Genomic DNA, 13,315 nt, shown 5'->3' on the forward strand with positions numbered 1-13,315 from the left:
CTTTTAGTGGAGAATGAGTCCAGAGCCAGATGTGCTCACTGCTCTTGTGATTCTGCTCCCAGGCCCTCTGAGTGGACATGTCATACACACACACACACACACACACACACACACCCCTACATACATCAACATTTATTTCTGCGCCTATCTATATATGTATAGAAAATGGTGAGTTTAGACAAATTTCAATTTCTGTTCAATATCACAGGGTTTAACCTGGTTTTCTCCCTTTCTATGTTTGTACCTCCCTTCCCCTACAATGAGGAGCTTGGCTCCCACTATTCATTCATTTACTTATTCAGTCAATCCCATTCATGTTTCCATTCTCCTACCTCTGCCACACCCTCTCCTTCAGGCAGATGCCCTTCCTGTTCCACTTGTGCTCCAACACCCCGCACTGGGGGATTTCAGTGCTGGGCAGTGGGGGTTCTACTCACCCAGTGATTACAGTGACTATAAACATCAAACTATTACTACAAGACATTATCAATTTGCATTTTTAAAAAGATCATCTATTATGCTGCTTATAAAAGACAGTTAAAAGAAAAGAACTGAAACAGTTTGCAAATAAAAGAAAAAGCATATACCAAATCAATACTGACTAAATGAAAGCTGATATGAAAAAAAATTAAAATCACTTATAATGTCACCAAAAGACATAAAATAATTATGCAAAAACCAAGAAAAATATATCTGTATGTATTATAACTGTAAAATATCTGTAGGCTGAGACCAAAAAAAAAAAACACTGATGAAAGACATTTTAAATTAAATAAATGGAAAAATAGACAGTGTTCATGCACTGGAATGCTTGATATTAAGATGTCAATTCTTCCCAAGCTGACACTTGTATTCAACACAATGCCAATTGAAATCCCAGCACAAATGTTTGTAGAATCAACAAGCTTATTTAAAAACTTATATTTAAAGGCAAAGGAACTAGAATAAGGTGAAATAAGTGGAAAAGGACAAATACTTCAGATTCCACTTATGCGAGGTGCCTAGAGTAGTCAAATTCATAGAGACAGAAAGTAGAATGGTGGTTACCAGGGGCTGGGGGTAGGAGGAAATGCAAAGTGTTTAGTGGGTACAGAGTTGCAGTTTAGGAACATGAAAAGAGTTCTGGAAGGGGTGATGGTTGTACAACAAAAAAGAAAACTGAGCTGTCAACAAAAAGGAAAACAGGGAGGATTCAGCAAGTCAATTTGAGGATTTTTTTCCTTTTATTTGTGGGAAGCTGTCCCAGAATGAGGCAGCTGGCAAATTTTAGGACAATGAATCATTTCAGTTTTTCTTTTTATCTTCATAGTGCATTGTTTTTCTACCTGTTTGTCTTATTTTTAGAATAATATAGAAAAAGAAAATGAAGGCTCTTTTTCCTAATTTTGGCATGAATCCCCCTTGTTGCAAATGAAGATGGCATCATGAGGCAGCTCAAAGAGGAGAGCTTAGGTAATGCACAATGTGTTGGCTGCCTGTCCACATCCGTCCTGCATTGATGTGGTAGGCAAGCAATCTTTTTGTTAAAATCATGTTTGTGACCGTAATCATTTGGATGAATTCTTTTAAAGAAATTAAAATCCAAGAAAGAAAAAAATTCATTATACACCTATTAAGAATGGAAAAAAAAACCTGGCAGTACCAAGTGCTGACAAGAATGCGGAACAACTATAACTCTACTATGTTGCTTATGGGATGCAAAATGGTGTGGCCTCTTTAGAAAACAACATTTTGACAGTTTCTTGTTCTTATTCTTAAAAGGTTAACCTTAGACCTGCCATACAAACTGTATGTAAAAGTCTGTAGCAGCTTTTCTCATAATTGTCAACAAACAACTCAAATGTCCTTGAATGGACAAACTGTTTGGCACACAACCAATGGAATACAACTCACCCATTGAAAGAAACAAGCTACTGACATCCATGTGGATGGACATCAGATGTAGTATTCTAGTGAAAGAAGCCTATCTGGAAAGGCTACATACTGCATGACCATCTATGTTATGTCCTGGAATAGGCAAAGCTTCAGGGACAGAAATGAGATCAGTGGCTACCAAGGAATGGGCGTGGTGAACAAGAAAGGAGCCTGCAGAGGGGAACGGGACATTAGTATTGTTATTTATTATTATTTGAGACAAGGTCTCACTCCAATGCCAAGGCTAAAGTACAGTGGCTCAATCACTCACTTCAGCCTCTACCTCCTGGGCTCAAGGGATCCTCCTGGCTCAGCCTCCAGAGTACCTGAGACTACAGGCACCCACCAACACACCCAACAAATTTTTGTATTTTTTGTAGAGATGGGGTTTTGCCATGTTGCCCAGGCTCGTCTTCAACTCCTGGGCTCAAGCTGTCCGCCCACCTAGACCTCCCAAAATGAGCCACAGCACCCAGCCACAGGGCATTATTTTATGGTGGTAGAGCTGTCCTGTATCTTGATGAGTTGTACAACTATATGAGCTTGTGAAAATTCACAGAAATATTTACTTTTAGGGACATTTTATTTAGTGAACTTTATTTCATGAAATTGTATTTAGAGTAAATCTTATTGTTTGTAAATCACACCTGAATTTGTCTGACTTGTAAAAAACTAAACAAAAAGCTAGGCATCTTCTTTTCATTTCAAGCATTTGTTTGGTGATTTGTTGTTTGCGAAGCTTATAGATTTATTTTTTATTAAAATAACAGAATCTTGCAAGTGAAAGGAAACAGGTCATCTTATGTCAATTCCTACTTTTTTTTCTTTTTAAAAAATATTTTAACTTTTATTTTAGGTTCAGGAATACATGTGTAGGTTTGTTATATAGGTAAACTTGTGACTTGGGCATTTGGTTTACAGATTATTTTGTCACCCAGGTACTAAGCACAGTACCTGATAGTTTTTTGTTTGCTTGTTTTTTTTCTGAACCTCTCCCTTCTCCCACCCTCCACCCTCAATTAGGTCCCAGGGTCTGTTGTTCCCCTCTATGTGTCCATGTATTCTCATTATTTAGCTCCCACTTATAAGTGAGAACACGCAGTATTTGTTCTTCTGTTCCTGGGTTAGTATGCTAAAGATAATGGCCTCCAGTTCCATCCATGTTCCTGCAAAGGACATGATCTCATTCCTTCTTATGACTGCATAGTATTCCATAGTGTATATGTACCACATTTTCTTTATCCAGTCTACTGTTTCTTTATTTGTTTGTTTGAGACAGGGTCATGCCCTGTCACCCAGGCTGGAGTGCAGTGGCACGATCTTTGCTCACTGCAACCTCCACCTCCCGAGTTAAGCGATTCTCCAGCCTCAGCCCCTGAGTAGCTGGGACTACAGGCATGCACCACCACACACAACTAATTTTTGTATTTTTAGTAGAGATGGGTTTTCACCATGTTGGCCAGGCTGGTCTTGAACTCCTAACCTCAGATGATCCACCTTCATTGGCCTCCCAAAGTGCTGGGATTACAGGAACTGTAATCCCAGTGTAAGCCACCGTGCCCAGCCTATCTAGTCTACTGTTGATGGACATTTAAGTTGATTCCACGTCTTTGCTATTGTGAATAGTGCTGCAATGAACACAATACATGCATGTGTCTTTACAGTAGAACAATTTTTATTCTTTGGGTATATATCCAGTAATGGGAGGATTGCTGGACTGAATGTTAGTTCTGTTTTTAGTTCCTTGTGGAGTTGCCACACTGCTTTCCACAATGCTCAAACTAATTTACAGTCTCACCAGCAGCATATAAGTGTTTGCTATTTCTCTGCAACCTCACCAGCATCTATTATTTTTCACTTTTTAATAATACCCATTCTGACTGGTGTGAGATTGTATCTCACTGTGGTTTTGATTTCCATTTAGTGACACTGAACATTTTTTCATGTGCTTTTTGGCCACATGTGTGTTTTCTTTTGAAAAGTGTTCATGTCCTTTCCCCACTTTTTAATGAGGTTGTTTGTTCTTCATTTGTATGTTTAAGTTCCTTGTAGATACTGGATATTAGACTTTCGTCAGATGTAAAGTTTGCAAATATTTTCTCCCATCTGTCGGCTGCCTGTTTACTCTGTTGATAGTTCCTTCTGCTGCTCAAAAGCTCTTTAGTTTTATTAGGCCTCATTTGTCAATTCTGGCTTCTGTTGCAGTTGATTTTGCTGTTTTCATCATGAAATTTTTGCCAGTTCCTATATCCTAAATGGTATTTCCTAGCTTATCCTCCAAGGTTTTTATAGTTTTAGGTTTTACTTTTAGTTCTTTAATCCATCTTGAGTTGATTGTTTTATATGGTGTAAGGAAGGGGTCCAGTTTCAATCTTCTGCATATGGCTAGCCAGCTCTCAGCACCATTTATTGAATAGGCAGTTATTTCCCCTTTGCTTGTTCTTGTCAGCTTTGTCAAAGATCAGATGGCTGTAGGTGTGTGGCCTTATTTCTGGGCTCTCTATTCTGTTCTTTAGGTCTGTGTCTGTTTTTGTACCAGTGCCATGCTCTTTTGGTTACTGTAGCCTTGTAGTACAGCTTGAAGTTGGGCAATGTGATAACTCCAGCCTTGCTCTTTTTGCTTAGGATTGTCTTGGCTAATTCAGGCTCTTTTCTTTTTGTTCCATATGAACCTTAGAATAGTTTTCTTAATTCTGTGGACAATGTCATTGGTAGTTTGATAGGAATAACATCGAATCTGTAAATTGCTTTGGGCAGTATGGCCATTTTAATGATATTGATTCTTCCTATCCATGAGCGTGGAATATTTTCCATTTGTTTGTGTCATCTCTGATGTCTTTGAGCAGTGTTTCGTAATTCTCATTGTAGGGATCTTTCACCCCTTGGTTAGCTGTATTCCTAGGTGTTTTATTCTTTTTGTGGCAATTGTGAATGGGACTGCACTTCTGATTTGGCTCTCAGCTTAGGGGTGCTGTTAATGTATAGGAATGCTACTGATTTTTGTACATTGATTTTGTATCCCAAAACTTAGTTGAAATTGCTTATCATCTCAAGGAGCTTTTGGGCAGAGACTATGGGTTTTTCTCAATATAGAATCATGTCATTTGCATACAGGATTAGTTTGACTTCCTCTCCTCCTATTTGGATACCCTTTATTTCTTTCTCTTGCCTGATTGCTCTGACCAGGACCTCTAACACTATGTTGAATAGGAGTGGTAAGAGAGGGCCTCCTTCCTTGTCTTGTGCCAGTTTTCAAGGGGACTGCTTCCAGCTTTTAACCATTCAATATGATATTGGCTGTGGGTTTGTCATAGATATCTCGTTATTTTAAAGTATGTTCCTTCAATACTTAGTTTATTAAGAGTTTTAGCACGAAAGGTGTTGAATTTTATTGAAAGCCTTTTCTACATCTATTGAGATAATCATGTGCTTTTTGTTCTGTTTATGTAATGAATCATATTTAATGATGTGCATATGTTAAAGCAACCTTGAATTGCAGGGATAAAGCCTACTTCATCATGGTGGGTTAGCTTTTTGATGTTCTGCTGGAGTCGATTTGCTAGTATTTTGTTGAAGATTTTTGCATCTGTGTTCATCAAGGATATAGAACTGAAGTTTTCTTTTTTGCTGTGTCTCTGCCAGGTTTGGGTATCAGGATAATGCTGCCTGTTTGAATGAGCTGGGAATGAGTCCCTCCTTCTCATTTCTTTTTCTTTTCTCTTTTCTTCTTTTTTTTTTTTTTTTTTGAGTAGCTTCAGTATTTTCCTGCATGTTTTTCAAATAAGGAAAGTAACAGCCAGAGAAAGAAATGACAATGAACAGTCAGCTTTGGCAATCTGACTGTGTAAATTAGCTACCACAGAGGCTAGGATTAACATTAGGGTTTTTTTGGTGATATAACAAATAGAGTCCAGAAAACTGCCACCATATGTTTACTTGAACCCAGAAATTTGGCAGCAAATTTTTGGAACAGAATTTGTAGTCTTGAAATTCTGCTTTGTTTAACTCTAGGCCATAAAATCTTTAATGGAAATGTTTGCTTTAAAAAGTGGCTTATTATGCATACATGATCGATTTTCATAATTTACTAATGTTGGTTTAAGTTTATAAACTATATTATAAATGCTTGGCTGGATCCCATGAGAAAATCCCAAACAGTAGTTGTCAACCTCTTTAGACTCTGAGCCCTTTCTTCAAACAAAATCTCCCAGTGCATCACATGTATAAAAGAGCTCAGAAGGCCAGGCACGGTGGCTCACACCTGTAATCTCAACATTTTGGGAAGCTGAAGTGGACAGATCACCTGAGGTCAGGAGTTCAGGACCAGCCTGGCCAACATGACGAAACCCCATCTCTACTCAAAATACAAAAATTAGCCGGGCGTGGTGGCACACTCCTGTAATCCCAGCTACTCTGGAGGCTGAGGTGGGAGAATCACTTGAGCCCAGGAGGTGGAGGTTGCAGTGAGCCAAGATTTCACTACTGCACTCCAGCCTGGGAGACAGAGTGAGATTCCATAAAGAAAAAAAAAAAAAAGAGCTCAGAAGAGCTCATCTACCCAGTATGGGAGGTAGCTGCACCCAGCAGTGTGTGGGGCTTCCACATGCACACTGCTAATGCCACCACTCCCAAATGTCAGTTCAAATCGTAGTTTATGGATTGAACCACAAGGCATAATCACATATTTAATTTGGTTCTTGTTAATGGAGCTTTCAATTGATGATGTCTTTGAAAGTAGAAGTCTGTTGCCTAGCAGGTAATATTCAGTTCAGGGTAACATATCTCTATCCTAGAAATTCACATGTCACAATGTAAAATGTCCCTTATTGCTTTGTTTCATCCTTTGGATTGTCCTGCTTTCCTTTTTTAAATAATGCTTTCTATTTGGGGAAGATCAAAGCTCAACTGGTTGAATTCAGATGCTTTTAAGACAGTCAGTGGGAGGCCGAAGCGGGCGGATCACGAGGTCAGGAGATCGAGACCATCCTGGCTAACACAGTGAAACCCTGTCTCTACTAAAAATACAAAAAATTAGCCAGGCGTGGTGGCGGGCACCTGTAGTCCCAGCTACTGGGGAGGCTGAGGCAGGAGAATGGCGTGAACCCAGGAGGCGGAGCTTGCAGTGAGCCGAGATCATGCCAGTGCACTCCAGCCTGGGTAACAGTACAAAACTCCATCTCAAAAAAAAAAAAGAAGGGGAGGACAGGTAGGCAATCAGATGTATGGGTGTGAAGCTCAGAACAGACTATTTAAACTACAGATAAAAATGGATTCTTCCATGTTGATGGCTACTATCAAACAGAAAATATCAAGTGTTAAGGAGGATGTGGAGAAATTGGAATTCTTGTGCACTGTTAGAATATAAAATTGAATAGCTACCATGGGAAACAGTATGGCAGTTCTCAAAAAATTAACAATAGAATTCCCATATGATCGATCAATTCTGCTTTTGGCTATATACCGAAAAACTTGAAAACAGGGCATCAAAGAGATATTTGCACACCCATGTTCATAGCAGCATTATTTACAATGGCCAAAATATGGAAGCAACCCAAGTATCCATCAATGGATGAGTGGATGAGCAAAATATGGTTTGTACACACAGTAGAATATTATTCAGCCTTAAAAAAAACAGAAATGTCATGATACGCTATAACATGAATGATCCTAGAGGACATTATGATAAGTGAAATAAGTCAGCCACAAAAAGATAAATATGGTATGATTCCACTTACATAAGGTACTTAGAATAATCAAATTCACAGAGATAGAAATGCTATAAGATTTGACCTTATAGCCATATATATATATTTCAAACTGTACCCCAAAATGTGTACAATTACAATGTTTCAGTTACATATTAAAACTTTAAAACAAGAAAGTAGAACAGTGGTTGCCAGGGGGTTGGGTGGAGGGGAGAATGGGGAGTCAATTGTTTAATGGGTACAGTGTTTAATTGTGCAAGATGAAAGCAGTTCTAGAGATGGTTGGTGGTGATGGTCACACAACATCACAAATGTACTTAATAGCACGGATCTGTACTCTTAAAAGTGGTTAAGATGGTAAAATGTATGTAACATATTTTACTACAATTTTTAAAATTTGGAAAAAAATGGATAAGCCTCCACACTGAAATAGTAATGGAAGCCAATTCATAGCATGAAAGCAGGAAAGGGCCTAAGACTGAACTTGAGGGAGCCGGTAGTCAAGGGCTGGGTAGGGAGGAAGAGCCTGTTAGGAGATGGAGAATGTGGTTCTGGAGGTGGGAGGAAACTAGACAAGCACAGCATCGTGGAAACCAAAGGAGGTCAGTGTTTCAAGGAGGAAGGGGTCCAGTGCCAAATGCCCCTGAGAATGCAAAGGGCATGAAATTGGAAATGCCCACAAGTTTTAACGGCACAGCGGTCATTGGTGACCTCCAGAATCATGTCTTCCATCCAATCTGGTAACCCTTCATGACTGTAAACTCCTTGAGAGCAGGCACCTTGAACAGACCTCTACATTCTCCTGTTTTGCTTTTCACTTAAGAAGTGTTCAGTAAATATTTACTACGTAGTGAACTCAGATGATGATATTTATGGTATTTTGGGGCAGGTGATGGAACTATACTGTATTCTGATTGTGTTGATGATTACACAAATCTATATATGTGTTAAAACTCATAGACCTGTACACCTCAAAACAATTAATTTTATTGTACCTTAATTTAATTTTTTTTTAAAATAGATTATTTTTCTTACATGGCGATCGGCTCTTGAGTATTATAAAATGACTCTTGAAATTTTATATATGTTTTCTAAACAGCTCTTTGTATTTATACAAGATTTAATGACATAATATTGAATTAAAGACATAAAGTTTTAAATACACTATTTAGGAGAAATACAGAAAAGGTAGTAGGCAATATATGGAAATACATGTGTGATTTAAGTCAATATTAAGAGGAATGAAAAAGCAAGCAATAAAAAAATACGCATTGTCTCCTTTTTTTTTTTTTTTAACAGGCAGGAATGGGCCACTTGCGTGTAACAAATGATGGACTGCGCTTGGAAGGGGAATCAGAATTTTTATTCCCATTGTATGCCAAAGAAATACACTCCAGAGTGGTAAGAAAATGTTGAGACAAATAATTTGTGCTTTATGAAAAATAAATCATGTTTAAGCACAAAAATTCAATATAGTTTAGAGAAGATTTTTAAAGCGCATACATGTGCACGTATTCATGATACGGTCTTTGTAAAAAGCTTGACTATTAAGTTGCAGAATTTATCTCTGATATTACCTTCTAAAAATATTTCATTTTAATGTGCTTCAGATCTGAATTCGGTGGCCTCAGTAGTTTAGACCATAATAAACTAAAGGTTTTAGAAATGAAAATTTTTACCAAGAACAATTTAAACTTCTTTATGTTAGATCAACTAACTTAAATATATTTATCTTAGGGTATTCAAAATTATCTAAGAAGCTTAGAAAGACATTCGTTTCGGCTGGGCACGGTGGCTCACGCCTGTAATCCCAGCACTTTGGGAGGCTGAGGTGGGCGGATCACCTGAGGTCGGACCAGCTTGACCAACATGGAGAAACCCCGTCTCTACTAAAAATACAAAATTAGCCAGGCATGGTGGCACATGCCTGTAATCCCAGATACTCGGGAGGCTGAGGTAGGAGAATCGCTTGAACTCAGGAAGTAGAGGTTGTGGTGAGCCCAGATAGTGCCATTGCATTCCAGCCTGGTCAACAAGAGCAAAACTCCATCTCAAAAAAAAAAAAAAAAAAAGAAATTTGTTTCATTGTATTATGTTCTGCACTTATTATACTAATTACAGATTATGATCCTGTAAGATTCTAAACAAGTAGATTCAGCATTGTCATTAAATAATTATGTGACTTTAAAAGTAAATCAAGGTTTTCTTCATTTACCTCCATGGAGCTTATAAGAAGGACAGCCAAGAATAAAGTGCAAAGACGTTCAAACAATATTTGCAATATGTTCTATTTTTACTTATGTGATGCTATGAGCATTATAGTAGGCACGAACATTTTACTAGATTATTGATAAATGGCATTACCTCCCTGATGCACAAAAAGTTAAAACCTCACCCAGCTATAACTTTCTAGTTATTTGAAGAGCAGAGTCTTCATTTTCCTTTCATATTTCTGAATATGAAAGGGTATTTCAGTATCTCCTAACTGCAGAGGCTGTACCAGCCACTACAGGAGAATCAGAAAGGAAACAAAAGACTTACCAAGAAACATGAGGTCTTGTTAGAGAAATAAAACACACTCCTGAACCAGACATTCGCCAAGCTTTGTTACCAATTGCAAAATGAGATGGCATATGACTAACACATAAATATTACAAAGAGAGATCCCAGTAAGTGAAAAGTACATAAGTAGTTTTAGGTGCTGTTATGTTACTTCTGGGGCTGTCTTATTGGCAGTGGGAGCCAGAAGATGACCTGCAGTATAATAGGCAGGTAAGAGCCTGATTCTGTAAGGCTTACCCTTACCTTATGTCATACACTTACCTTAATTGTGATGGCATTTCAGTGTGAAACAATCCTGTCCTACAGGATTTCCCTTTTGTAAAAGGGGGAGTCAGACATGAATGAAGCATTCAAGTGTTAGAACTTGGCCTTCTTTTTCCCCCAGAGTTGTGTTGGCTGATCTTCTGCCATATTTTGGGAAGAATCAGACTGGTAGAATGGTCTGGTGACTGAAATCAGGTGACTAGATCACAGCAAATTTAATATTCTGGAATTAATAATAACTCTCAGTTGGCCGGGTGTGGTGGCTCACGCCTGTAATCCCAGCACTTTGGGAGGCTGAGGCGGGCAGATCACGAGGTCAGGAGATCAAGACCATCCTGACTAACACGGTGAAACCCCATCTCTACTAAAAATACAAAAAAAATAGCCAGGCAAGGTGGCGGGCACCTGTAGTCCCAGCTACTTGGGAGGCTGAGGCGGGAGAATGGCGTGAACCTGGAAGGTGGAGGTTGCAGTGAGCCGAGATCATGCCACTGCACTCCAGCCTGGGCCACAGAGTGAGACTCCATCTCCAAAAATAATAATAATAATAATAATAATAATAATAACTCTCAGTTATATTTTAGCAGGCTTTTTCATCTCCAGTATGCTTTTTAAAAAAGCAAAATTATAGACAATATCTTAGATAATCACATATTGAAGTCTTAGAATGTGGCATTAATGAGTATGTCAATCAATACATAAAATTCAGTAAGAGTTTGAATAATATTATGTGATAACAGAGCTGTACAGTGTTTTATAACTAATATGGCTTTCCAATAAGAGCCGTCCCAGAACAAAACTCTGCTTCCTAATTTCTGTATGGATTGATATATTAGTTATAAATTTCCTTTTCAAAGATAAGTCTAGGAAGCAATTTTCCATAAAATTACAGAAAAGAAATTACTTTATGAATTTGCAAAATTTGACACATAACTCACTTATGTATACTGATGAGCTGAGAGAATTTCTTCATTATAAATATAATTCAACATGCTACTCTGGCCTCTAACATCTGATCACCCAGTAACCCTCAAAAGTAATACATGAGGGCCTGTATTGAATTCATACTTTGAATTCATGGCTTATACCCATCCACCATGCCCATTAGTTCAAACATGTATTTAAGCAAAAAGGGTTTTAAAAAACTACAGAGCCATGATCAAAAACTAAATGAAACAAATACGTGGTAATAAAGCCTTACTTGAAGTGATCATCTGTGAAGTTCCCAGCCTGAAAAGAAGCTTTAGCTTACAGCCAAAGCCCACAGTGTGACAGGGACCAAAAGCATACCTCACTGGGACTCCAGGCAAGCCCATTACATAAGACAGTGCTGAAGACAGAAAACAACTACAACTATTTGAATAAAGTTGCTACAACTATTTGAGTAAAGCAGCATATAAAAAAATAGCTACAACTATTTGAATAAAGCAGCATATCTGAGGGGAGGAGGCTACAAAGGTGCCAGTCCAGAACTTGAATGTCACTGAGGACAGAAGCTCTAAGCCACCATTGAAAGACTGGGAGGCCCTGTGGACCAAGTGAAAACAACAAGACAGACTTTAGACAGGCTGGTAAGAGCCAAAAGGTAGACACATCCACACAGTGGAACATAAAAATTGAAATTTCATATGATGAAATCTTCATCTAAAAAAAAAAGCCCAATAAACTTTACATAAAGGAAGATCAATATCCAACTAAATAAAAAGTCAATCTGAAAATGACTAGAAAAACATACTTAAGATTCTCAAAGTGATAAAGCTATTTTTAAAGGGGTTTTCCTTAAAATAACAAGAAATTATAAAATCAAAAGAGAAATTACAGGGCAGAAATAACAGGGAATAGGTTTACCCTCCTGCATTAAACAACTAAAAAATGAAAAAAAAAATACATGAAACAGTGGTTTTCAGATATTGGACAATGGACAGCTCAGGAGACAGTTATCCCTGCAAGAGGAAAGACAAGAGTGACTCCTCAAATTGCCTTAACTCACTGCATGAAGAGAGTTTCCAGGCTGCAATGAGGGAGGGGAGCCAATGCAGACGCAGGTGGTCTCCCTGAGTTGAAGAGACAGGGTTGGGAGGCCAAGGAGACCAAGGCGGCTGCAGTTTGCAAGGCAGAGTACTGCAGAGGAGGGGCTTGCTGCACATGGACGGCGCTCCGGAGACGGCAGAGACTTCACTCCATCCCACCCCCACTAAGTCTATGGATAAATATTTACCAGTGCATGTGTGTGAGGAAGCTACCTTGAGACTAGTGAAATACCCACTCTAAGGGAGCAGAAGGAACAATGCCTGGAGTTCACACAGAGTGGGGAACAGTTCATACTCCCACCAGTCAGAGTGGAAACCTTCATAAATTATGGGCATCAGGTAGAATACAGAAGGATGTGGCTCAGAAGTGGTACAAGATCAATACTAGGAAAAAATCCTGCTCTGGTCCATTCTAACAAAGCTTAACAGGAATCCTTGAAAGTAGCATGCTTTTTCCAAGTGATTTGCTCCATCCCAGAACAGAGTTCTAAAAAACTACATTTCATCTGTGTACAAAAGTTGAGGAAAGCATAATCATGTTAAGGAGAGACATAAAATATGGAAAGACAGAAAAAACACAAATGAATCTTCTAGAGATGAAAAGTATAACATCTGAAATTTTTAAAAAGCCAATGGCAGGACTAACAGATTAATAACAGTTGAAAGTATAGCTATAGATGCTCTCCAAAATGGAGCACAGAGAAAAATGACTAGAAAAAGAAAGCAACAGAGTATCAGTAACTAGAGGGACAATGTCAAGGGGCCTTATGTATGTGTGACTGGCATCTCCAAAGAAGAAGAAAGAAGAGAGGACAAATATTATTTAAAAAGAATAATGTG

The 13,315-nt window shown here is 38.4% G+C and overlaps 1 protein-coding gene across 3 annotated transcripts in view; it reads left to right on the plus strand.

Annotated features, from left to right (window-relative positions):
* The window catches only part of SGCG (sarcoglycan gamma), a 171,537-nt gene that overhangs the window by 72,078 nt on the left and 86,144 nt on the right, over positions 1 to 13,315 (plus strand). For all 3 annotated transcript variants that reach the window (XM_054446829.2, XM_054446830.2, XM_054446831.2), the window contains exon 3: positions 8,919 to 9,020. In XM_054446829.2, the coding sequence (XP_054302804.2) occupies positions 8,919 to 9,020 (102 nt within the window). The remainder of the gene's footprint in view (positions 1 to 8,918; positions 9,021 to 13,315) is intronic.

The sequence above is a fragment of the Pongo pygmaeus genome, chromosome 14 (genome assembly GCF_028885625.2).
Source record: "Pongo pygmaeus isolate AG05252 chromosome 14, NHGRI_mPonPyg2-v2.0_pri, whole genome shotgun sequence".
In the NCBI taxonomy this organism is placed as follows: Eukaryota; Metazoa; Chordata; class Mammalia; order Primates; family Hominidae; genus Pongo; species Pongo pygmaeus.